This window comes from Actinia tenebrosa, unplaced genomic scaffold, assembly GCF_029948245.1.
Source record: "Actinia tenebrosa isolate PJP-AT-01 unplaced genomic scaffold, QUT_ActTen_1.0 PGA_scaffold9__36_contigs__length_13948895, whole genome shotgun sequence".
NCBI classification, from domain to species: Eukaryota; Metazoa; Cnidaria; class Anthozoa; order Actiniaria; family Actiniidae; genus Actinia; species Actinia tenebrosa.
In genome coordinates, this window is record NW_028292586.1 from 11,232,276 (window position 1) to 11,260,123 (window position 27,848).

The 27,848-nt window shown below is 34.7% G+C and overlaps 1 protein-coding gene across 4 annotated transcripts; it reads right to left on the bottom strand.

Annotated features, from left to right (window-relative positions):
• Window positions 1–1,987: 1,987 nt before the first annotated feature.
• Window positions 1,988–25,779, bottom strand: LOC116304032 (LIM/homeobox protein Awh). Of its 4 annotated transcripts, none has more exons than XM_089025190.1 (6): window positions 25,557–25,779; window positions 9,486–9,551; window positions 8,965–9,146; window positions 6,533–6,759; window positions 3,002–3,339; window positions 1,988–2,830 (listed from the first exon to the last, which is right to left on the bottom strand). In XM_089025190.1, the coding sequence occupies exons 1-5, from the start codon at window positions 25,560–25,562 to the stop codon at window positions 3,044–3,046; spliced, it is 777 nt and encodes a 258-aa protein (XP_088881316.1). In that variant the 5' UTR covers window positions 25,563–25,779; the 3' UTR covers window positions 1,988–2,830; window positions 3,002–3,043. The 4 variants fall into 4 exon arrangements, with proteins under 4 accessions (XP_088881316.1, XP_088881319.1, XP_088881318.1 ...); XM_089025193.1 differs by lacking the exon at window positions 25,557–25,779 and adding an exon at window positions 20,828–20,982; XM_089025192.1 differs by lacking the exon at window positions 25,557–25,779 and adding an exon at window positions 12,844–12,933.
• Between the last annotated feature and the right edge of the window lie 2,069 nt (window positions 25,780–27,848).

Sequence of the window (27,848 nt, forward strand, 5' to 3'; positions counted from 1 at the left end):
GCGTTTTCTATTTTGACAGTTGTCATTGCTACGTGTTGTTCGAGACACAACAGTCGTGACAAGGAAATCGGACAAACAACATCCGTCTATAATGTTATATTGGGACCATGAGAAACTACTAGAGCTCTAACGATGTACTATTTGAACGATTCGATCCCATATTGCAACTTGCACGAAACAGTTAAAAACTGATATTTGTCCAAGACCAAAGGACAAATACATACATATAAAATTTAATTCATGTATAGATAATACTGGCTATAATTCTTCATAAGAGGGTATGTCTTGCAAGAAAATTTATCAATTCTCAAATTTCATATTATTTGCGAGAATTAAAAAAAGTTTACTAACAAACTAGCATTAATTTCGTTTTTTGACTTAACGTTAATTTCTATTAAAATCAGCTATCAATATTTTAAAAAAATGTGCCATACGGAATAAAGGAAAATGAGCCGCCGACTGGCACGTGTAATACTAATAGCACTTGACTTTTTCTCATATTGAAGTATCCACTTTGGTCGATAGAGATCGTCCTTGCTCACAAAAAAAATCATTCAATTGATTGACACATAGCAGGGGTTTGTTCTATAGATATGGGGCAAGCAAAGTATAGTGGGAAATGCCAGATGTGCAAAATAATATATTAGTGTACATCCATGAATACGAGTACCACTAATATACGCGACATTATGCTCTGGTTATCGGATCTTCAATCTAAATCATATTTCACGCTCACCCTACAGTGAGCTATAAACGTACCTCTTTATTCTTCAATTGCACGTTACGTCATCGCGGCCTCTCCGGGGAGCGTTAGTGCCATTTAACAAAATTTTGTCTTTTAATTTTCTTGGGAATGCTTGCAACTCATCAATTTTATGTTTCCTAAGAATATCTACTAGAATAATCTTCTATTGAAAAATGCACCTGGTCCATCTCATGGCCATTACCACTTACTTAGAATATGATTGTCTGCAAGACTGAGTGAATTAGGTAAGGGTACTATAATCTATGCTACATTGGATCATTGTTAACGGAATAAAAAGTTGGTCAGCGGTCATTACGACAACGCGCATTTTTGAATGGTCCATTTTCTCAATCCGTAAATACCGCCGTGTTTTATGACTACAGACTCATCTGCACAGGCTTAGTCTCGTTTAAGAGCAAATCATTTGCAAGAGCCAAGTGTAATATAAAGAATGCGCAGCTTGAACAATACCAATGTTTTGAAATCCTACGGATTCTTAATAGTATTTGTGAAAAGTCGACTTCTAAACGAGGCTCAGCCTGTGCAAATGAGTATGTGGTCTTTGAAAACAGCGGTATGCGTTGAATGAGAAACAACTTGGAACACCAAGATGGCCGCTCCATACATTTTAACCAAAAATTGTGTCATCATGTTTATTCGCCTATAGTTCCGCAACGAAATGCTTTACAGCCTCGAAATTTGGCCAGAATACGTAGTTTTGACCGCTTTACAAGATTATGAAACTCTTATTTCATTATAATGCGAATTTACGCTTTTGAAATTCATGATGACGTAGGTGAAAACCAAGAATACTCCATTTTCGAAATCTCTTTTGCTTTTTGTCTCGGTTGTGTGTTATAATATTCAGGTATTCAAACCAAAACACGTGGCGTTTTAATCGACTTGTATTGTTCGGCAAAACGTACATTTCTTACTCACAATGGACCTTAATAAGAGAAAACAACACATTTGTATGCATCAAAGCCAAGACTGTGCAAAGGAGATCTCGAAATGGGAGTATAGAGCGTTTTCACGTGACCTCACAGCGGCCATTATGGGGTACCAAAACAATACATTTTTTATCCTCCGGGAAATGAACTCTATTTTTATGCAAATACTGTGCAGAAAGTTTCTATTGTTTATGGCTGCCTTCTCACGTGAGTGAAAACGCTCTATCGAGAAGAAAAATATCCAGTCAAGTAAGCAGTAAAAAAATTCTTTGATTGTTACAGCGGCAAAGAACTCATTTATTATATATTTAATAATATCCTCGATCCTTTAATGCTACGGCATCTTACAATAATTTTCATTATAAACTCTGATTTACAGGTAAATTTCACAATATACAAGCCCTTAGCCTGGTTTAAACTTGCAATACAAACATAAGCACAAGCAACATCCGTACATCTAAGAAAATGGACAAGCCCCACTAATGAATGAAAGAGTAGGTCTTAGTAACTCCCAATTTTTCATTTTCTATTTTAAAAGCCCGAGTATTTTCGTCGAAAACCTTTTAAAAGATTATCGACATAGTTACGCAGAACTATTCTTTGATTGTGACTATCGTGGTCTTGCATCGTTACAAACAAATTTTGTTCATCATGCCTTGCATGGTGGTAATTGTACGTAAGCTAAACCAGAATGCCTCCTGTTAAACGAACACGGACAAGACCTTATTGTTCGAGGGTCGCAGGGACGTAAAGAAAATAATGGTCCTAGATGAAAGCTTGTCCATTTACAACAATTTTCAATACTAGGCGACTGTAGTTGAGCGTTGACTGTTGGACTTTAGTTTTTCACTGCCGCCAGTCTGCTATTTTGATTAACGGCAGAGATAAAACCGTACTTTTGAAAATTGCTTTAAATGCCGAGTTCTTGTTGCTTGTGCTTATGATTCCATTGCTAGTGTCAACCAGGATATTTTGTTTTTCTGTTTCTCTTGGCGATATTTCAGTTTTGAAGACACACGAACTTTATCGTGGCGAGATATCACGTGAACGAAATTCTTCTTTGGGTTGAATGTTTCCCAAGGCACCTAGCGCTGCGACAGCACTTTCCCCGAAAAGAACAACACTTTGATTGGACCTGTTGTTGAAAAAAAGGTATCAAGATTATCTTCCACGGTCGTAATGGGGTTTGTTATAATAAACATTAATAAGCAGCATAGGGCCAGCCCAGCCCAGCCCAGCCCAGCCCAGCCCAGCACAGCACAGAGGAGATAAAACATCTCGTAACACATCCTACTACAAGACTTACCTATCAAAGCAATATCTTTATATTTTGATTATTGTTTTCGCTTCAATAACTAGCTGTAGCAGAGGCACGTTGACTTGGGGAATACAAGGGAGTGCCATATTTTTTCTGTCGTGCTCTCGAGTTTTGAAACCAAACTTGGGTAACTCGCTTACTAAGGCCTGTTAACTGGGCGATTCTTTCTAAGTCTTGACCATCGGGGTTGGAATCGATGTTAAAATTAGCTTGCAGAATTTGTAGCTGTTCTTCTGTAAATGTTGTGCGTACGCGCTTTGCTTTGTGTCGACTGGACCTTCCGGTACTTCCGGGGGAGTCCTGACTATCCATGTCAGGTGAGAAAGCTGAAAGAAAACAAGAGAAAGAAACGAGGTTACTACATAACTCATAGAGACTCATAAAGATCTTGTATGACTGTAAAATGGCACAGCACAGCAAATCACAGCGGAAAACCCATAGATTTTTATTTGTATGACTGTAAAACGGCACAGCACAGGGTACATTTAAAATACGCTATTGAGGACACTGTTTGAGCCAATCACAGCAAACTCAGAAAATCACAAAGATTTTGTATGACAGTAAAATGGCACAGCACATGGCACATTTACGATACAGTATTGGGACATTGCCGGTTTGAGCCATCACAGCAAACCCATAGAAACTTATAGTGATCTTGTATGACTGTAAAATGGTACAGCACAGGACACATTTACGATACAGTATTGGGACATTGCCGGGTTGAGCCATCACAGCAAACCCATAGAAACTTATAAAGATCTTATATGACTGTGAAATGGCACAGCACATTGGCACATTTACAATACGGTATCGATTGAACCAATCTCAGCAAGCGAGCTATAGGCTGATTTAAGGAAAATGCTCGAAACACGGTGCCGTAATGATACTGAATCGAGAAAACGCTGAGATCAATCGGCATAGCACTGCATAGCGCCGGAAATCATTGGTGAACACGATACAATGGAAATCTCAGTCGAACACGGCAAAGGCAAGGTTAAAAAAAGGTTTTTGGTTCCCATTTTCATAAAGCAGGCTAGCTTTTGCGAAAAGAAGCATTCGGATGAATGTAACTTATAGTTCCTTCTACGAAATGGCCTCTCGGATATTCAGTGCCGTGAAATCCGAAATTTATACTGATCAAGGGCAAACATCTCACTCGCCTTTCAAAGGGTGCAACATGTTTCAACGTTATCGATATCGAATCATTTTTTTTCTGAAGATAACATTTAAGACCAGGATTTCTGGGACTTCCGGTATAAGAGCGCATGCGTTCAAAGACGTACATCGAGAGATTTCATTACGAAATAAATAATGCTTTAAAAGCAATAGGTAAAAAAAGATATAACATTGAGAGAAAATCAGTACGAAGCTTTAAACCCACATGCGCTCTTATACCAGAAGTTCAAGAATTTCTGGTTTAAAAAAAATAGATTATCGTTCTTCGCCGCAGACCATAAGCCAAACGCAGGCTCTGGATACGAGATTGCGAGTAATCGACACCCATTGTTAGTCATGTAATAAAAGAGTAATTTGAAACTGAGAAATACATGAATTGAGATACTCAAAAAATTTTCTTTTCCTTTTTCCAAATTCTGAAAATTCTTATTATGCGAAATTCCAAAATCGCTCAGAGTGATTACGAATAACACAGTAATAATAAAAAGGTAAATTATACACCGTGAAAAGATGAAAAAACTTAATGACGTTTCGGACGCTAGTCCTTCGTCGGAGTAAAAGTACTAGCGTCCGAAACGTCAGTAACTTTTTTCATCTTTTCAAGGTGTATAATTTACCTTTTTATCATTACTGTTTCATTAGAAACACCGACGCAGCTCACACTAGTTTTTAGCTAGTTATCTCTACGAATAACACAGTTTTTGGCATATCAAATATTTTTTTCTTCGCTTGTACTTTGCTTTACTCATTGGTTTCAATTTTATTATTTGTGATAATTTCATTTTATATTGTTTTCGAGGCGTTTTTCAGTTCATTCCTTCAATATTGCGCCCTAAAATACACGAGATTTTTTAGTGTCATTTTCTTTCATGTACTTCGACGTCTTTATTTGTTATTTTGCTTAATTATAAACCTTATTTTTCTTCAACGTCTTTTTCATTTAGTCAAATAATCCATAATCCCGTTCAAAGAACCTTTGACTGTATAAGTATTTCGTTTCGTCAACTAGTTTTCATAAAAGCACGACTATTTTTTTTTCCCCTCTTTTTATTGATTACTTCCCGTTGAAGTTTTTTTTGTGATTTTATTTCATTTTCTTGGCTTGTCTTCTTCAATGGCTAAGAATACCCTTCAATAACCTCTATAGCTGAAAGCGATTCGTGTTGTAAACTGGTTTTCATGAACTGAAATAATTTTATATTTTTCCCTTTTGCTTGACAACCAATACTAACGGTATTTTCATTTTCTTCTACGTCTTTTTCAGTTCGATAAACAATCCATAATCCCGTCGAAGAAACTTCATTACGTCGCGACCGGTTTTCATAAAAGCAGGAATATTCGTTCTATATTTTTACTTTATAGTTTTCTTCGAGTCTTTTACAGTTACTCAAAAAAACTTCTCACTAAATTATTCGTTTCCTCAACTACTTTTCATAACAGTAGAATTTTTTCCCCGAATTTTTTTTTTCTTTTCATTATTTTACTTCCCGTTGAGTTTTTGTTCTAATTCTATTTCATTTTCTACTTTTTCATTTGGTCAAAATAAAACCCACGTCTTGGTTCCCAATTGAAGCATCTCGGGTGGTCGAGTATTTTTCTTTTATTGACTCCAAGAATAGTGGAGTTTTTTCTTTTCTTTTCTTTTTCAATTTCTTAATTTTTTTTGTTCTAGATCAGCATTTGTTTTAAATTTTATTTCATTCTCTTCGACCTTACTTCCAGTTCGTTACGACTGTATACCTCTATGACTTTCCTGTTTCGTGTCGTATGCCGGCAGTGTTAAATTCCTCTTTTGATATCGCATTACAATACTAAGAAAGTCAAGTGTTAATGAATTCTCTTGTCCTCTCGCTTTAATATAGAGACTCCAAACAGAGTGTTAGAACATAAATTATTCAGGTTTCAAGCTTCAAGTTAAACAATACCATAACAAATATTGCTTTCAAAACTTAAGTCTTCCACACAGCGCGGACTTTTTTTCCTCTTACTTATTTTTCAACCAAAATCCTTTTATAATCCAACAAATATAGCTGTTATTTTCTATTACAGCACATGTACTAATACATACGCGTGGAAAGATCGCCAAGAAAAAGTAATGAATCTCTGAGTAATAAAAGAGCAAATTTTGATGAAAATTGTAAAGGCCAAAACGAGGTGTTAACACAAACCCACTGATAACGGAAGTGGAATAAGAATATTGGCCTGTCGACACAAAGACCGGCGCAAGAACAGTTAAGAGTTTCACAGTTTAACGGTTCACGAGCAGACAAATTTGACGACACTTTCGCAATTACAAAACCGGCCAAACAGACAGACCGCGATTCAATATAAAAATCCACTCACCTTCTTGATAATCGCGTTCTGTTGGAGAGGCATCCAGGCTTTCGAGGTAATGCAGCTTACACAGAACGTTGTCATCTTTGAGAGCAAATTCTTCTCCAGTGGAGAGTTGACGCTTACAGTTATCACAGGCGAAACAGGCGAGATGGTAGACGCAGTTCTTCGCTCGACGAACCCAATCGTTTGCATGGATGCTTCGACCACAACGTGCACACTTGGTTCCAAATTGCCTGAAAGAAAGATAAGCCATTATCCCAATCTTCTTGGACTTTAATAAAAGATAAATACATGAATCACTTTGACTCGAATAATACATAATGCTATGTGAGAGTAACAAACCCAAAAAATAAAAACTTCTCTCTAAAATGGTAAAAAGAAAGGGCAGAAAAAATTAAAATAAGATAAGTCGCTTGAAATTATGAGTTTTCGATAAAAGACAACAAGGAAAAAAGTCTTTTTCTAGGAAGAATCTCGTAAAAAAAAAAAAAAAAAAAAAAAAAAAAAAAAAAAAAAAAAAAAAAAAAAAAAAACAAAAAAAAACAACGATGTCCAATATATACATTACAATTTTATAACATAAAGTAAATGAAGCCATTAAAAAGTTTATGAAAAGTTAGAATATTTTGTATATATTACATATTACTCCTACTAAAAAGGAGAAACAAAAGAAAAATTCAAAACACAAAAAAAGAATATATATATATTATGGTTCGATGGCCAAGGTTTTTCTTAAGCGAAATAATTAATTTATTCTTCAAAATGAAGTGTAGACTGAGAGAGTCTCGCGACATGATAATCGTTAACCCTGATATCACAAATCATGCTAACTGTATGGAATTCTCAATAGAGTGAAAAATGGTTTATCAATAGAATTGGAAAGAGATTTCAGATAAATTAAGGACTTTTATTTCCGAAGCCAACAGCTGACTCATAAGCTTAAAAAAAGCAGTTTTTCACCAAGCCATGCGTTGCCTAGACAATGATTCATTTGATTCATACCGAAAATCGTGAAACCTCTTATTTTTCGATGATAAAATTGTGAGTATAGTTTTAAGTTTAATTTTCCTTTAAAATGCATTTAAATGATAGTAAGGAAAGAAAATAAATGGATGGGCTAAGCAGTCGTGTAAAACGTCCGCACCTGCTTGGGTCGAGCCCTAAGCTTAGGCTTTCAAGCCTCAATTTACACCTTTAACAGACAGCATTCAAACACTGCTAGGCAACTCAATGGTAAGAACGTTCATACTGAAACCATTACAGTGAACTACACGAAACGAAAATTTAAAGAGTCAAGTGGTTGAGATAAAGATCTAGCAAATTGAGTACCGCCTTAAAGACCTTTTAAAAGTTTTAACTTAAGTTTGTGCTTTTAATAACAGTATTCCATAATAAGTAAATAGTAAAGTCCCTGCTGTCAGCCTTTCAAGTATTTTCCAGTTACAAATAAATTATTTTCTTTCCTCGCGTTTCGTGTATTTAACTAACATTGACACAGAATTTATAGTAAAATGATTGTCAAACATTCAGAGTTTTAGCCATCTGGAGTGGAAAATAAACACAGGTTTAACCGCGGGCAAATTTATCTGTTAAACCAAGCAGCTATAGGGCATTCTTTATTAAAAAATTAACGTAATTTAAAAAAAATTAACGTAAAGTGCATCTTTGATGTCGATATCATATGTTTTCATGATATGAAGAATAATATTATCGAAGTTCTAGCCACAGCTGCAAGCAATCTCTTGCTTTTGAAGTTTTTTTCTTTTCTTTTTCTTTCTTTCAATTTTTCCTCGTTAAAACCAAGAAAATACATATTTAACAAAAACTGAACTGGAAGAAAAACAGTGAAGTAAACTATAACGGGAAAACTGATCTACCGTTAACGATAAAAAAATTTTAAAAAACTGAGAGAGAGAGAGAGAGAAATTTTAATATTTTCTTTCCCCATTTATGGCCAAAAACGTAGAAAAAATAGAGGATTTGCCTCATGACCTGTTTTACTAGAACTATAAACGTTAAATAATATATTTATTTCATAAACTTAGTTAGATCGTGTACAAAGCATCTGACTGCCAGAAAGAAAAAAAATCTCCTATGATTAGGGCCGACCGGATGTCATACAAAGTTTTTTCTGACAATGAAGAAAAATATGAAAGTCAGCTAAAACAAAACAATATTTCAGTATAAAGCACGAAAATGTGCTTTAACAGCAAGACATTTACGTATTTATTCACCCTGGGACGATGTTGAAAGCAAATATAATAAAGTCCTGTAGGGAAAGAACGAAATAAAATATTTTGTTTGCACGATAATTCGTGGTGAACCGCAAATAAATTAGTGGGTACTTGAGTTGAAGTTTAAATGGTCTTAGAATGGCCTTTTAATGTACCCAAACAGTTTGAATCCTAGACAAGCAAAATACTGTACAGTATATTTACCTGGCATAGTCCCCCTTACAGTAGATCTTGTTATCTTTAGTATAGCATGTGGCTTCTCTTCCTAATTCCTCTCCGCATACACAGCATCGTAAACATTTGGTATGCCATGCTCGGCCACTAACTTTCACTAAGTACCGATCTAAGATCCGAGCTTCACATCCAACACAGCGTTCGCCCTGTGTCTGGAAGAAAACAAACCACGCCAAAGTTATTTAAGAACGACACAATGTTATCCTTCTCTCACATGTTTAGGCTTTAAATATCTATTTAGTTCCGACTTCAAGCTATATCATAGAGATGTTTATTAATATTTAGTTATGGTAAGACGATACTTTTTATTCGACATTATCAAAACCAAAACCAAGTCGTAAATAACTCGAATGTTCAATTTAAAAACACCTCAATTTTTTGCTTAAGTAAAAATAGGTGTTAGATACACAATAAAATGAGTTCTTGGTAACTGAAGTGGGCTAAACTAGAAAACTGAAGGATAGAATATTGGTTCGTGTTTCGCTACTTACCGAAACGTGGTCAACAGAGTTTAGGGAAGGACTTGAAAGTGCCTTGTCTTCGTGAGGGGTTGTCATCTGAATAGCAAACAAATAACGTAGAGTTTAGACGTTTTGTCTCCCGCAACGATTTTGTATATACAAGACTAACCACCCGCAGAATACTGCACTAAAATACGTATAGCCTACAAACTTCAACACAGTAACTGCGATAAAGAACAGTAAGATTTAATTAGTTTATGCGAACGCTTATTGGTCAATGAGAAGCAGAGGCGGAGCACAGTCCTTTGGGACACAGATCATAACACATAACAAGTTGTTCACCTTTGTCAAATAACATCTCGAAGGCAGTAAACCATTTAACTATATATCTATAACTAGAGCGTAGTAGCCCGAAGTGGATTTTAAGAGCACGATGACAATCACTTCATCCTCTCGCGAAGGGAAATAAAACCCTAACTTACGAGTTTAATGTTATCATCTTTTGTCATTATAATTAGTTCAAAATGTAAATACGACAGTTTACATGTATGTATTACATTTTGGATGGACCTGTTAAGTTGAGCTTAGACCACTCTAATAAAACGTTAGCATCGACACGAAATATAAACTTCTGAAAATGATACTATAAGCAAAACTAGACTAAGTTCAATGTTACTGATTAAAAGCATTAAAACTATGACTAAGAGTCCACATTTATGTGATAATTTTTATCGATTGTTAGGCAAATACACAGCAACTCAGTCACCAAAATGCGTGCTGGGCAGTTTTCTATAATCTTGGGATATTATGATTATTACTCGTAGCGAAAAAAAAAAAAAAGATTAAAAATTCAAATAAGGCAACAATTATCAGTGCTAATACTGACGACAAACGATACAAAATGTCAACATTATAGTGCTCTATTTTAAATCTAAACCTAAACAAGCGTGGACTGTGCTCTATAGATATAGTAATCAACTAAGTAAACTGCAAAGCAAGTTGTGTCAATAGAAAAGTTTACACTGCAGTTACAAAGAGGTGGAAAGTATTTCAAAATTTGGTTCGTCTCACGCCGGCATTTTTATTATTATTACTTTTCTAAGGCAAGTTATGTAAAAGATTAGAAAAGTTGTAGAAAAGTTTCTAATTATGTAAAAAAAAGAAGGAAAATATTCCAACGTCAGATTTTAGTTTCTTTATCTCAAGCCGCCTTTTTGTTATTTTTTGGTAAAATAGGTTTAGTACGTGGAAAAGTCTTAACTGATGTAAAAGAAGGCGGGAAAATATCTAAACGGGGTTATTTTGGTTTTCCTCATCTTAAGCGGGAAATAATTTTGGTTGCTTGCCAAAGTAAGCTACTTGGGGATTCCGAACTGAAAAGAAATTCAACCTGAATAGATTTTCATGACACAGCAGGTATATTGTTTCTTTTCGCTATTATTACAGTAGTTATTTGAATTCAAACAGACTTTTTCGTGCAAACAGCAGCACTACTTTTCGTGCTTTAAAAAACACATAAATGGCGGTTGTTTTAGACGTCTGTATTCGAATATTCTTAAACAACTCGAGACTTCTAAACCTAGGAAAAGCTTTTCAATAGATTTGAATGAAAAGTTATGTTATATATTCTTCTTTACGTATGCTAATAGCTTCTGTAGTTCTTGTTTCAAAAGCCTAACAGGAAACAAACATCTTTTCAAGCATTGTTCCCTAAGCTTACTCAACAAGACCTGAAATTCTCGACATACTTTTTGAATTAGAGAGGAACAAAAAATACGTCTTGAAGAAAAGTTACGCGAGTCAGAGCAGAGACAAATATCAACACCAGGAAAAGATTATAAAAATTTTAAAGAAAAAAAGATTTGAAATATTTAAATTGTAGTTGTATTCAAAAGACCTGACTCTCTTACAAGTTTGTTAGCCACGATATACAATACGTGGAAAATACTTGAAAGACTTTATCATATGCTTAGTTACAGCTGCAGCTTTTCATAATTTATCTCAGCGAATATCTTACAGTGAATTTGAGTATAAATACTAATTCATTTTATTAAATTTTGAATCGAATAATCAAGGTTTTGGTCCATCAGATCCAATTTATATTCAATTTCTTACGAAACAGGAAGGAATACAGGTTCATTTGAAGTGGTAATGAAAAAGAAACGTGGAAGAGTTCATATAATTGTAGAATTTAACGTAAACTAACCAACATTTGGTGTGAAATGAATCTTGAATAGCGTTTGGAATTGCCTACTCCAATGCGTCATGTTAAAGATGGTAAATAACGATAATGAAAAGCAAAGAAAATGATACTAGAATCTTGGAGCACAAACACGGATAAACATTCACTTGGTTCACAAAAGGAAAATGATGTTCAAAATGTCATTTTCAGCGAAGCTAAATCTTAGCGAAGGAAAGGTTAACTAATATTGAAGCAGGTGAAAAGTGAGTGAACTTGGTATTCTAGCGAAAGTCATGGAAAGCAGCCTAGAGACAAAAACGTATTACATTAACTCGTGAATTGATCGAAATGCATGTTCAAAGACGGATCCTATGGACTTGCCATTTGCATAAGAACTGATAACTGGTTTTGAACATCGATTTAGTAATTTGGCTGTGAAACATGAGCATATCAGGGATTAATTGAAGCCATTCTAAAAGTTATTAGTGGCAAAAATGCTTGCTTTCAGAGTTTAATTTCATTAAAAACAATTTTAAGTTAAGAAGGCATAACAGTTGAATTGTAATTAATGGTACAGGCAGAATAATAGTCTTTAGCTTCCTAGCTTTGCGTCTTGTTTCTTATTTTCTTTACTAAGAAAAAAAGTAGGGAAGCTGTTTCGTTATTCATTGATAACAGCGTGGAAACCAGACGTTTTAGAAAACTGGTATCTAAATGAACCGAGTGTACCCCGAGAGGGGGAGGGTGATACATAAGCAGTAGTTTTGAGTTTCGTTGCCTAATTGGATAAAAAAGAATCACTTTTATACTAATGAAGATAAAAAACAATCGGCTTTAAGTATACTGAATTAACAAAAAATATAGTAAATAAAATCGAGTATCCTGTAAAAAAAAAAAAAAAAAAACTCTGAATAATGATTTGACAAGTTTATTAAGACTTATGACCTTTGTGATAATACGATAGGCAGCACTATTGATGCTAATGCCCAAAACAAACACGGCTAAAGTACGAAACAGAAAGTATTCGAATTCAAACGTCAAAACCATGTCGATCGCTATGAATGCTGGCTACAGATGCTCTTCATTACGATCATCTTTTTACGATAACCTGCTACGAGTCGTCTTCAATTGACAAAATATTTTAAATTTCGGCCGATCTCGAAAGAATAGATTAAGTATGATATTTCGAGTATAAAACCAAGTTACCTTCCACTTCTTCGAATCTTAGAGTTGAGAGCTTTCCTCTGATACTGGAACCGTAGCGCCACCTTACGAAGTCTGGATTAATCTGAAGGGTTCAAGCTTTGAGGAAAAATTCATTTGACGTCGGTGTTATTTCGACAAGGAACAAAAACAAGCTCAATAGCCTCCCGCTAAGTACCTGACACCTGTAGCGGCTCGGAGGCGGACGCTAAAGGCCAGTCGCAAGCCATTCGACACAAGCGAAGCGAAACGAAAATGCTCTAAAAATATCTTTTTTTCGGGCGCTTTTTTTCTTTTCCGAGAAAAAGCGCCAAAACAAGCGAGCGAGTTAGCTAGAATGCGGCTCGGTTTGGCAAACCGCAACCTCTTTTCCACCAAAAAAGTTATTCATATTTAGCATTATTTACCTCGTATTTTTCGGTACTACCACAACTTTATGGAATTAATAGCTGAACCTCTGAGGCCAAGACTTTTGAACAAATACTAACAGTATCACTAAGTAGTTGTTAAGTGTGCATTATCAACTATGTTTTCAGCAATTTATTGTTCCCTCCAGTTTTAAGGTAAAGAATTAACACTACGTCATTTATCTACGTCACGTAAATGCTTTGCCTCAGATAAGAGAGAAAATACTTTAAACATTTTTTGTATGGAAAAATAATGCTTAAAAGCAAGCATCTAAAAAACAATATGCAATATATTTTTAGATTTAAATGTGTTTTTTCCCCACATCATTGTAGTGGAACCTTTGTTGGTAACAAGTTTTTGAAGTCGAAAAACTAAGTCAAGGAAACTAAGTTATCACTGATAATATTCCCTAAGGCAAGGAAGAGTAACAACAACTATTTACAAGACATATGTAAATGTTGAAGGGGCACTTGGATGAAATTGGAAATGAATTGAAACTTGGTTAAACTCATATTTACATGGCCCCAATAGTCGCCAAGCAACATCTTTCCTTCAAAGTTAATTGTTCTTTTAGCTTTTAAACCAAATTTTTCTTGGTGAGAGCGTGCTTAAAATGTTTTTGAAAGTCATCTATATTCATCGTTAAATTACGTCAACTAGGAATAATCAGTTTCCAATTTTGACGGGTTTTCGTTCAAGTGCCCCTTTAAAGTTTTGATGTTTTCAAACGATTATTTTCCATGAGGATACGTTAATGTTCTGCTACCCGTTGTTATTTATTATTTTTTTTTTCATTACCAAGGTCCAATTAAATCCTAGTTGGTATTGAATGACAAAGTTCGGTTGCTCTTTTTAACATAAGTCAAACCCAGTATTACTAAATTCCTACGATGAATGCTAAGCCAGTGAATTATGTATTGCATTGTTAGCAACGGCAGCATATTGCGTTAGAATATTTTTTGCAATCTTACTAGTATTGGATTTTTTTCCCCTGAAAAATGTTGAAATTTGCATGCGCGTGCTTCGGTAGCATTGTAGTTTTTATCAATAACGCGCGCGGAATCGTATAATTTGCCGCACGTCACAATAGGGATTTACGTGGACGTCAATCAAAGTGTTTACCATAACACTGTGAAAAAAAAAAGAGGTAAAGGGCACGTGCCTTTTCTCGTGGAATGTCATGGAGACGCCTTGTTTGATGTCCATCAAAACTTAGTTCATCGCGCGTGCTTCCCATAACATTGTGAACAAAAAAGAAGTGTGCAACCGTTAAACGAAGAAATGATACTCTAGGGAATGACATGATATGTGGTCTGAAATGGGAAAACAGTGGATTTGCTTTATTATAAGGTCTATATATCTCTATTCACGTTGATCATAATATTGCAAATTATCAAGACCAAGGGAATGAGACGAATATAACAGCTTTAATAATTTACAATTTCATGCGAAAATCGAATTCAATAAATGTTTTATTATACGTTATATTTGTAAACTAAGAATAAAGATATAATTCTTCTTGCGAAAAAATAGCAAACGTACTTCAATTGCTCAGAAATATCATATTGAAATTTGGTAGAAGGCTTTCGGCCAATCAGAAATGAGATGAGTAAAATGTATTAATGATAGTGGTTATCACACGAGTGTCTTTATAAAAGACTTTATAAAAAAATCAATGTTCCACTTAAACAGGAACATGAAAGTCGCTTTGTGTTTCCAAGAAGGATATTTTCTTTAAACATACCAATTTCCTTTTTCTTTATTGCCGTTTGCATTTACTCTATTACTCTGAAGACTGGCTGTGCCGCAGGTCCATTAGTCAAACAGCTTCGGTATCTTTTACAATATGCCATGTGCAAAAAGGATGACAGGTGAGATCGAAAGGTTGACGGGTTGATTCACTATTTGCACCCATCAAGGCCTTTGTAATTGTTATAAGGTAAAAATATTTTAATGTTGCGCAACATAGCTTGCACTTGTTCCCCCTAATCATAAATTCCTTGTTAATTTTAGACACTTTTGAAAGCCTGTAATTCTGATATTTTTCATTTAAACACATTCAAAATTGCCTGAATTACGAATTACTTATCTCGCGATGCTTTCTCAGATGATTTTTTCCCCTGACTATTTTAAAATCTAAAACACGCCCCAAACTCTTGCTCATTACTAAAGTGGACAATTGGCTCTTGCCTTTATTACCCGGAGGCTTTGGGTTAATAAACCTCGGATACTTGGCTTAGAGTTCAATATGTCAGTCTGCCCTTTATATTGCTGCTACTTAAGTGTTTGACGCCAGATCAAAAAGCAGAAATAACTTAATGTCTACAAAAAGTGAAAATCCGTAAATACGAGAAAAACAACTCCAAGAAAACCCATGTCAGTGCTTAGAGTATAATTATCCCGTTGAATGTTTGCGCATAAGAAGACACAGAAATATGGATACAACTCAAACAAAGAATCTTATTCTTAAGGCAATGACACGTAGTCTGAAATGGGAAAACATTGCACCTCAATGAATTATGTCTATTGACAGATGAAACCAAGTTCGAGAAAGCTGTTCGATCTTGAAGTAATAACCATTTATTCCGAATCTGTCAATTGTCCCCCACTCCCCCCCCCCCTCCCCCCCATCATTATCCTACTTGTACGAATTCGTATTTTAGTTGTATTTCATTGCTATTACTTGTGAGGAACACCGTCAAAGATGGTTGCTCGCCTTTCACTCATGAGGCCGCAGGGTCATTTATTCGGACGAAACACTTACTTGAAAGTGGCTCGCAGTAGTTTCTTAGGTCACGGGGTTTGATAATAGAATTCGTGATAATATAGCAATAAGCTCATGAAAAACTATATTATAAAAGTATATATCGATATTAACCATGCACTATGGAATCTGCAAGGGGATGCTTAACAGGGGGAGGAGGGAGTGGGAGGAAGGGGGGGGGGGGATGAGGTGGGGGGGGGGGATGAGAGGGGGGGGGGGGATAAGAGGGGGGGGGATAAGAGGGGGGGGGGGGGGAGACATTTCTGAAATATTTAAGAGGATGGCTTCTGTGGCAACGGCTTCAAAAACGTTAAAATGTTAACTTGAAGGAGAATTACTAATGTTCAATTTAGCCGGGTTGATAGTGGCGACTTTAGGCGCCAATAGGCAAAACTCTTAATGTACAAGAAACTTCTTCTGGTAAAAAAGGTCAGTGCGAATTGAGCGCAGGTATGCGGATGAAAATCAGATAATCGGGGAAAAAATCGAATCAAGGGAGAGACTTAACAAACGTCTGCATGCAATGCCGAGCTTGGAATAGTTGAACCTGAGATATGAGAGGTGAGATGTAAGGGCACTTTAACTACACTGATGACCCTTGGTGAGTCTATGAAGCAAAGGAAAAAATGTCCTTTAATCTCTCTCTCTCTCTCTCTCTCTTTTTTGCTAAAACGAGAGGGGAGAATTAAAATACCGAAAAGGTGGGGCTTAAAGTGCATATAAGCCTTTACACAATATTTTCAGAATTGAGTCTTTAAATAGTGAATAGTTGATTGTGAAAATAATTCGTCATTTGAATGTCGGGTCTTTGAGATACGAAGGTTTATATTTCCAATATGTTAATGACTAACATAAGGGATTTGAGTTATTTTGTGGCAACTTTTAATATTGAACGCTGGATATTATTTGAAAACAAATTTGTAAGAACCTTTACGTGAGTCACGAGTAAAAGGGTGATGCTTTTAAATTACTGTATTCCAGAACGAGTGCAGTGTCGTACAGTATATTAAATGATCCCTTATGTTACGTCATAGTCATCAACATATTGGGAATATAAACCTTCGTATGTCAAAGACCCGACATTCAAATGACGAAATATTTTCACAATCAACCATTCACTATTTAAAGAATCAATTCTGAAAATATTGTGAAAGGCTTATATGCACTTTTAGCATTGGACCTTTATAAAATAAAGATACAAGGTGAGCAACTCAGTATCGAATCTCCAGATTTTTCTCTCTCCAGTTTTCACAATTATTTGGTGTTTTGCTGCATGGGAAAGAATGAACAAAAATTAAGATTTACCACAAAATGTATTGCGTGTTTCCGACTGATTTTTCATTCGATTCAACGTGAAGTACCTCTTGTATCCATCATCCCTAGCTAACCAGATCAGAGCGCCCACTTACGATGAGCTATGAATTCTCTCTTTAAAACGTGTCAGTTCTCTTGAGAACAAGATTCTTTGTTTGAGTTGTATCAATATTCAAGTATCTTTTATGCACAACCATTAAACAAAGAAGTTAAACTCTAAAGAATCACAGGTGGTCTGAAATGGGAAAACACTAAACAACTTATGTAAAAAAAAGTCTATACATGCAGTACCCTGTTTTTATATTAAATAAATCAACTTTCAATCGGATTAAGTTTTTTTTACGATAACTGAGGGTAGGTTATCGTTACGGGTTGCAGGTAATTTTAGATATATCGCGCCGAAGTAAGCTACCGTTCCCGTCACCGATAACCCCAAGCTTATGGTATGCAAAAACCAGTGGTTCAAAGTGAAGAAATTGTTCTGATGATTACAAAACAATATAAATCATGCAAAAGGGAAGCCCCAAAAAGACAGGCTGAAAAAACGACGAAGAAACCAAATATATTAGCAAAGACCAATTGATAGTACAGAGACGTTACATTTTTTCCTGACGGGATGCTCTGGCTTGTTTAGTAGAAACCATTTTCTCTTTACTGATTTATTGTGCGCGAAACCTAAAAAATATGCCCTAACAATAGTCCCCTTCAAAGTTTCCGTCGCCATCTTGAGAGGTAGCCATGCCTTTGCATCAAAGCGAGACGAACGGTGAGTTTACAATGATAGAGACATGTGAATAATTGCCCAAGGTGTTAAAAAAGGTATCCAACAAGCATTGCAAGCTCACCGTTCGTCTCGTTTCGATGTAAAGGCAAGACTACCTTTCGAAATGGCGCAGGGAACTGTGAAAGGGAAGAGTATATAGATACATTGGTAAAACTTCCTAGAAAGGATTACTGATCTATGGTAGAGTGCATACCATATATCCGTAAAAATAAAATTAAACTTAAAAAATGGAGCAAATTAGTGCAAAGTTTTGTAGGTCTACGGTCTACGGAGGTCTAGTAACATTACTTATTTGAGCAAATTTGTGCAATTTCGTAAAAAGGTTTTTACGGAAATATGGTATGCACTCAACCAATCACCATTGCAAGTCGTTTCCCCAATAGTTTCCTTAATAGCATTACACAGTCATCTTTACTTGTACCGCAAACAACTAAGAACCCTCCCTGTCTTTAAAAAAAAAAAGTATTGGGATTACAAGGGTTTTCTTCGTATTTGCCATCAACAATTGCGAGTAAAGAGTTTGTACATAAATTCTCAAAGTTGGGAATAGTGAACACGAATTCTCTTAACGAAGTCATCAAGCAAAAAATACAAATATTAATAATAACAATAATAATAATAACAACAAAAGTACATCAGTACAATCTCATTTTGATGGTTGTGTTAGGAGGATGGTCAAGGAGAATGGAGGAAGATCTACGAAAGTTATTGGGAAAAAAGACCAAAGATGTGCTACGGAATATGCAGAAAGCAGTCTTATCAGGAACTTTGAATATAGCAAGGAACTTTAAATATAGCAACATGAACATTTGTACACAACATGATATAGAACATTATTGACTGAAGAAGAATCTATAGGATATGTATTTTAGATATGATATATTGGACATATAGAAAATAAATTATTATATGAACTGAATTCTTAGTATAAGAATTTATAAATTTATGTATGATATAACCTGTTTCTTTCACAAATTTTAGATTTATATTATTTTTAGAGTACTTCTTATGTTTTGCATTTACTAAATAGTCTGACTTATATTGTAAATAATTGTAAGATTTGTAAATATTTTATTGTTGAGCATATCTAATTGTAATTAGTTTGAACACTCATAGGTTACGTTTACACGCCCTATGAGTGTCTTTGTCTTGCATCCAGATGTTTAATAAACTACATAATAAATTTAAATAAGCATGGTCATGGTGAAAATAATATCATAATTACTACTAGTAAGGCTCTTTAATCAAGGGTTATTTCTGGCCGCCAAATAAAGACGTACAAGCACGACAAGAAGGGACTAAAAGCCTTTAAATATGATCTGACATTATACAGGATTATCTTACTCACCACTTGGAAATACTTATACGTCAGGAACCTAGAACCAAAAGGTTTGATATAAGACTGATCTTGCCTGCGGACTAAAAGGATTTCTAACACGAATGTAAGATAGCCCTAGCTCGAATTTAAAGTTAATGTAAAGAAAAGGAAAAAAAACTGAATCGTTTAACCATATGAGACGCCATCAGTCATATACTCGTTTTTGGGTTATTTTATTTCCCTAAAACAGCCAAAGCTCTTCGATATATATACATATATATTTGCATTAACATCATTGGAAAGGTCACGTGAGACAGTATTAGCCGATTATGGCTTTACTTCTGGCGCCGTACTAAGTAGCAAATTAAATCCGCTTCGTTATCAATCCGAGCTAAACCGCACGCATTGCTACGTGCATACACGGTATACATCCCGACGACTGCGATGCATTGTGGGAATACCGATAAAAAATGACGTTCTTAATCGGTTTACTTTGTGCGCATAAAATGTTTACTTTGTACGTCGCATAAATCCGTGGTTAGCCGGACCGAGAAGAAGCTGTTCTGAGCTTGTGCTAATACACTTGCAGCGGCCGGTTTTCAAACTTGTAGAAGTTTACTGCACTTATGTTTAATTATTAAATTTGCTCGTCTAATCGCTGTCTCTTCATACAGAACACAAAAGTAGTAGACCTTCTCGACTCGGGCGTAATGTTTTCCCATTTTAGACCCAATGTCATTTCCTAGAGTATCATTTATTTGTTTAACGCTTGCGCTCGTTTGCGCATGAGAAGACACATGAATATTGATACAATTCAAACAAAACAATTTTATTTTCAAGGGAATGACACGTGGTCTGAAATAAGAAAGCATTACGCCCGAGCCAAGGAGGTCTATTTTTATTCTTAGTATTACGAAGAACTATGAAGCAAATTTTTATCATGGTTTTATCATAATTTAGTATCTGTTATGTTATGTGAAAATACAACGAATACAAACGGCTCAATAAAAGCAACACGAAGCCCAATACCGACTCCATAGACACGGAGGGAGGTAAGCGGACGAAGGAATAGAAGAACGTTTCACAGGAATGGAAAACTTGAACTGTGTAATTTTGAAAGGTCCGTCAACATTTTACACATCAATATCGCAACCTCAATTTAAAATATTTAAGAAAAGAAGGTTTGCTTCTGGATCTCTGGGTGTAATTATTTCTAAAGATATTCTAATAAGTTGGATGCAGGTTCAATATCAAGTACATAGATTGGGCTTCCTGTGCGGTTCGCACGAGCAGAAATATAACTTGCTGTTTTAAGAATCTTACTAGGTTTAAGGGTTTGTCTCCTGTTTGACTTGACAAAACAAAGGAATGCAAGAACAAAAATACCCACACACCTTACCTTCAGCCGCTGTAATGTCTGGAGGAGAGCCGAGTGCCTAAGAACTGCCAATAAATAGGCCAATTCTTTCAGTGTTACTCTAGAGTAGATTCATAGAATTCGCCTCGTAAAACAGTGCAGAATTACCTACGACTTGATCTAAATCCTTTTTGTCTTAGCTTCATAGTATTTAATAATTACCAAAACGGGTAGGAAAAAAACACTTTATCAGAAATACTTAGCATAATCATGTCTTCGTTGATCTCACTGGTGCCGGTTAGTCTTTTACACTTTAGCGGCAAATTCACCAAGTGAGATACGCTATCGTTTCTTTTAATAGCTATTTAAGCACCTTTTTTACGTTACGTGATATTCATGCAGTTGCGATATCTCTAAATCTAAACGGGACTATCGCTAGGCTAGATCTACTTCTGCTCGCTGGTTTCAAATCTTTCTCGAAGATGTAAGGCATATGTGTTCTTCACTTTTGAATTACCATATTATTCAATCCGCATGTTGCTGCTAGTTTTTTGATTGTAATTCTTGCAGTACAACAAAATATGAATATTTTACGTCAGAAAATGCTCTACCGTTCCACATTTAAGATAACACTCTAACAGATAAGAATAAATGGAGTTCCAAGTCATTTCTTTGTCAAGAAAGGCTAGACAGTCAGAATGGAATAGCATCAGTATTAGCAGCAGCAGTGATAACCTAAAGAACACACTCATTCCTTTACAAATCCACATGGGTGGGTCTGAAGGATTTAGATTAAAATATCAAGGGATAGTTCAACTAACACTATCCAGAGTTACAAGCCTTCAAAAGCATCAAATATTTACAAAGAATGTACAGTTAGTAAAAACAGGCATCCCTTTGAAATATAAATTCTCTGTAAATTTTCGACACTTTACAAACCTGATTTAAACCATTTCAAATGTGCTTTGCTCATTTTTTAAAATAGCCAATTACCTTAATTCGTAAAATAAATATTATTAATAACAAACTCTACAGATATATAAATATACAAAAGAATTTCCCCAAGTTTCCATTTTTTTTAGCTTGCTCTATATTGCCGATGAAAAACTGCCCTAGGCTGTTAACATATATTTGTTACCAGAAATTCACATTATAAAAGCATTTACCCAAATGAAAGCCGTTGTAAGAAGAAAAAATCATTTGTGAAGCAAAGTTTAGATGAAAGAACAAAGAAAATATCTAGATTTTGAAGTTTTTCACACTCACTTTACCACAGGAAGCTTATTAAATAAGTGTTAGATATGTGATACATCAGAAAGATCTAAAACAGGCCATTAGCAAAATTGTTTTATTATTTATCACTCCATGTCTACAAATGGGGGTCACTGGCATTCTAGGACCCCATCTGTGATGTTCTTGAATGTACTACAAAATGTTACATAGAACAGTATAATCCATGATAATAGACTGAAGCTTGAGCTATGAAAAAACACTGGTTTTGTTTTCTGTATGTGAAATGTTATTACTAAGTTTATGTGCATTCATTGAGGTTTTGCAAGTTCACATGACAAAAATAATATTGCAAAATAATTAGAAAATGTGTTAAAAATCGCATAGCTTTAAAGACCATAGCAAATTGAAAATTAAAAAAAAAATGTTTTGATTCAAAATGTTTAATTAGTAAGATTTGATTACATATGCAAATGATTAATGATTTTTATTTGCATATGTAATCTTTTTCTCCGATTATGAGATTGGAGCATAAAATTAGTGAAGACTTGCATGTTTTATTTATATTTTCATTATCTTGGGCACTAGAGTGACCACAATAAATCCGTGAAATAATTACTAAATAGTACAAAATAATTAAACAATAGAAAATGGAATTTGCATGAAATTGTGCTATTTAGTATTAGTAATGTTTCACAGATTTATTGTGGTCACTCTATTAATTGCAAAACCAAAATCCTAAAAAAAAGGACTCCTCTTCCAGATTTCAGTTTCAGATTTCGCCATCTTGAATTGGTAGGCACATACCTTCAAGATGTGCAACACAACTGAAGTTTGAATACTGTAATTTATATAGACTTCAATTTTGTTTTGTTTTGCACACTAACTAGATTAATAGAAAATGACAAAATCCAGATAAATATGATTGCACATGCATGCAATAAAAGTCATTAAAAACTCATTAATAATTCATGAACTAGACAACACAACAGAAATCATGACCATGGAGGGGATTTTATATCTGATATAGATTCGTCTTCATTTGCATAAGCTTTAACTTGGATTTTCTCTATCAATCTTGGTTCATTTCGTAAAGAATTCAGTACAATATGAGAGCATACATCATGAGTTTTTTAAGCCGTTCAATAAACTCGCAGATTATGTTTCGTCAGGTCTAAAAACACTCGGCTATGCCTCATGTTTTTAAATCCTGATAAAACACTCCAGCAAGTTTATTAAACACTACTTATAATTATGTTCATGCATGTGTAAAACCACATGTGTTCCTGTTTCTATTTAATTAACAATTATAAGGTCTTCAAGTAGTCTTGTCATGTTTAATTTTGTTTTTTTGCTTATCATATGACCATGCAAAGACACTATTGGTGTTTTAGACAAGTTTCAAGAGAGATTCATCTTGTACCATGTTCAGCTAGACACTCTGCCTTATTAAGACAGAGTCTCAAGCTGTCTCAAACACCAATTATTTGCAATGACCATGGAACAATGACATTACAATTTTGTTAATTAATTTCAGTATGATCTTTCAGTTGCAAAATAATTGCATTGATTTGGCTTCTTATATGATCTTCTTTTGCTAAGAAGTCTGTTTCACATTCCAAAGATAGAACTTGCTTTATAAAATTGCTGTAATCATTTTGAAACTAGATTTTAAATAATTTTAACAAACTTTAGTCCTTATAAAACAGCAGGAGAGTTTAACAAGGCAATTTTGATTTCTTATTTTTAGTTTCAGTTTTTTTTCTTTTTTTCTTTTTAAAAGCGTGGTTCTTTTTCCAAGATTATTCTTTTTAATTATTATAATTATTCTTTTATTGAATTCACTCATGTTGATGATGATGTCCAAGACGTCAGTACAGTGGATATCTTTTTTATTTAGCATTGTTTAACTATCTTATGGTATCTTATCCATCATTCATAAATAACACACACATACACAAACACAAAGGAAAACTAGTTTTAATATCTATATTTTATTCAACTTACTAATTAATATGTTTAAACATCAAACCCTGAATGCATGGCACTCCCATCAACATATATCAGTTGGACCAGGAGTGATGCACTAGTTCTTTTTTAAGATTTCAAAAGATTTAATATTTATTTAAAATTTATACACCATTATAGCAATAATATTGAGGTCAAACAAAAGTACCACTGACTGTGTTTATTGCTATGAACGGACACAATGTTAGTCATGACAGGTTTAATGAATGAAATCTTTATTTTACTAAACCAAATGGCGATCCTTTCAGACACAACGTCCACTTTCACTTAGTCACAAATATATAACCCTTATTAAATAACTTGTTAGAGTACGGTTCTCAATTATACCTTTACCTACTCTAACCATCTATTTGATTGAGGGTACTGCTGATTTACTTATTATTTATTGCTCATTTATTATTTTGCTGAGTTATTGATTTAATTAGGCTATTATTAAAATAACCTGTTGAGATGCTTGTTTCAATCATTGTCATCGGACAACGTGCCGCCATAATTGGACCTTGTCTGGTCATTTTCATCGGTAACATTGGGCCAGAAATGGGATATGACTGGGCTAAACTAATTTGGATAGTGATCAAGACTGGCAATTCTGACCAGCTGTAATTGTAAGCCCAGAGCATGTTGTAAAGGAAACAGTAATTATGATTTTTTTAGAATACTCTGCTAGATTGTATAGAAGCACTTTTATCTAGTCTTGGCATACCCTATATATCCTCCACTTTGCGTCAAAGTGTGTAATTAGTTAATATATCTGATAAATGAAAGCAGTCATGCAGCTATGATTATGATGGTTTTAGAGTTAGTAGGACAAATGATACTATAAAGCAACATCATTTTGCATTGACTGACAAAATTGCCTTTACTCTCTTTGAAATACTAATAACCTTTATCATATATATAATGTGGTTGGGCGCAGTTCTAAAATATTAAGCTACATTATTATGCATATATAATAGATACATCAAATGTACATAATATTTAAAACAAAAACTTTGAGTAATAAATTCATTGAAAAAAATGCACAGACCTATTTTAAAAATTCACAAGATGTGAATTCAATATTAATATTAAAACATAACAAGACATGTTGCCTATATTCATCTATCAAGCATAATTACCATTTCGTAAATCTTATTTCAAATTATTTTTTAGGAGCATTGAGAAATACCTTGATCATAAGATAAACGAATTCTTGGCCAAATGATTTGAGGTTGATTCCGTGAGGAAATAAACTTAGAAGCGCATATGTGCTTATCTCATGTAAATATATACAATGTATACTGGCAGAATTACTGAATGAATTACTGAATATGTTGGCTCGAATCCGCTAGGATTCGAAAATCCAACGACGGTCAAGAACAGCAAATATAAAAGCAATAAGTGACTCTGATCGAATTTTTCACCAACCAAACTCCATTAAATAAACTTTTTATTGTACTGAGCAAAAAGACTATTTAATGGTTTGGTATAACGGAAAACAGCTGTCAAACCATTGCAGTAAAAGCTTACTCACCAGCATATCTTGGCAATGTGTTTCTTCAACCACGTCTTGGCTTAGAACATAAGACTCTCGAATGTACCCCAACACTACGGCTGGAGTTTCTTCGAGCCTGGATAGCCACCAAGTCAAGCTATATCAACAATGGTGCACCGATGATTGTCGATCGGCTTTGTTCTTGAGACACACAAAAAGGTGGCTTCGGCTTCTTGCACTTCCGCTCAGATTCAAGATGGCGGCTATGTTGTTAGGTACCAGGCCATTATTGCTATCTGAGCCCGCGTTTCTTTTGAATAATGTTCTCGAATTATGACGCGAATGCATGTCTAAATAAGTGTATCAAATACAAGTAAGCTATTGTTTTCAACAATAGAACTTGACACTTTCTGTGACATTGACTGCGTATGTACAAGAATATGGCCAGGATTTTTCGACGTCAGATTTCTACGTAATACTATGCTGAATGTTAGAGTACTATACCTCCAATGATAATAGCGGAGCTCCCGCGCGGTCCGATGGCCCGAGCGAGCGGGGGCACCATACTTAAGAAAAAATGGTAAACCATCGAGTTGATTTTTCATGGCTTGGCTGACGTCACTTGCGTCCGTGCGTCCGTCCGTCCGTCAAAGTACACAACACAGGAATTCCGCTTGATGTCAAAGAAAAAAACTACTCCCAAATGCGGCTCTCAAATGCACAGAAAAAATTGCTCTAGGACAAGTTATAGACCAAAAACAATTTTTAAAAAACTTTCATGTAGTCAAAGATGGATCAAGAAGTGTTCTTCAAGAATTCAGGTGTGTGTTTTTTAGCAAACGCGCCATCGTGTATATATATATATATATATACAAAAACAAAGCATTACTACGCAACAGCTAAACTACATCCATTAATTAATTATGTATACTTTTTCTATATAAATGATAGTAACGATTATTCTTATCATTAAATCCCCTGAAGAGTGAAGCAATTCACGAAACAGGCTTGTCGGGAAAAATGTTGTCTTGACTTTTTCTTCTCAAATAAATATTCTGCTCTACTTCTATCGATGTATTGAGCACTGTTCTACGGAAAGTTGATTCACAGATTTCTTATATATATATATATATATATATATACACTTGATTGCAGAAAGGTTGTAGTATACATTTATACAAATACCTAATTCATTCAGCATATTTAATGATATGCAAAACAGAAAACTCGCTTTATTTATCATTTGTTTTCATTCAATGAACGTCAAAATATTTTATTCTCGTGTTTTACATCCTACAGATTATAAATCAATTGGTTTTGAGGGTTAGAAAAGTAAAATTGCAATATGCATGTCATTAGGTATTTGTATAAATGTATAAATGTATACTACAACGTTTCTGCAATCGAGTTGTGTATATTTTGACAAGCATTTTCCTCGACGAATCGACGAATCAAACACTTTCTCTCAAAACTTTTTATATTTCTATCGATAAGCTTAATTTATTTTAATGCCGGAGGAAATATAACGCGGAGAGCATATTACGACAACAAATATTCGTCCTTTATTTAGCTTTGTAAATCTTTAACAATTCGGTTGTTTTTAACCAACTATCGTATGTTTTTCGTTCAAGAAAAATTCAGCTTTGTTCGTCTCCTATCGCGGGGTCCCAACGGCAAAACAAAGAAGACTTTCATTTAATAATTTTATATCTTTCTACAGATAATTTATCTAATTATTGAATGAAATATAAATTTTTACCAAATATTCAACTGTTTATTAAGCTGTTCGATCAAGTACGATTATAAAAATGAGCTTATATTTGTGTTGTTGAGAGATGTTATCATTGTAAAAAGACCTAGACTTTTACTTTAAAAAGCTGAAAAAATATTCAAAAACATTTATTTCGCATTGCCTTTTACATTATTTTCATTATTTTTTTTAAAATTTCAGGGTCCCCACTTTTCTCTTCCACCCCCCCCCCCCCCCTCCCCCCTCCAGCTTAACTAATGACCGGTCCCTAAAATTTTTATTGTTAAAGGATCTGTCATTGACTGGCTCTTGGGCCGGGTCGTTTACTGGAGAGGAAAAGCAATGAAAAATTCTCTTGTGTACCCATGACGTCACTACCATCTGCCCAATCAGGAATAGCATGCTAAAATAGCTTAGGCTTGGGCGCGGAGCTAAAAATAGGTTTTAAAAAAACTTTCATGGGGCACCGGGATGTGCTCTCTTATTCTCTTGCGTAAACAAATTACCGAAAGAAAAGGAACAATACCAATTGCGATTCAGCCCTTATAATTACTGTATAAATCATGCGTTTCTGAATAAAC

Bases quoted from the DNA above. Each gene is read 5' to 3' on its own strand.
- LOC116304032 (XM_089025190.1), bottom strand. The intron at 9,147-9,485 runs GTAAGTAGCGAA...GTTTTCTTCCAG, and splicing joins ACTCTGTTGACCACGTTTCG to ACACAGGGCGAACGCTGTGT. The intron at 3,340-6,532 runs GTGAGTGGATTT...GTTTTCTTTCAG, and splicing joins AGAACGCGATTATCAAGAAG to CTTTCTCACCTGACATGGAT.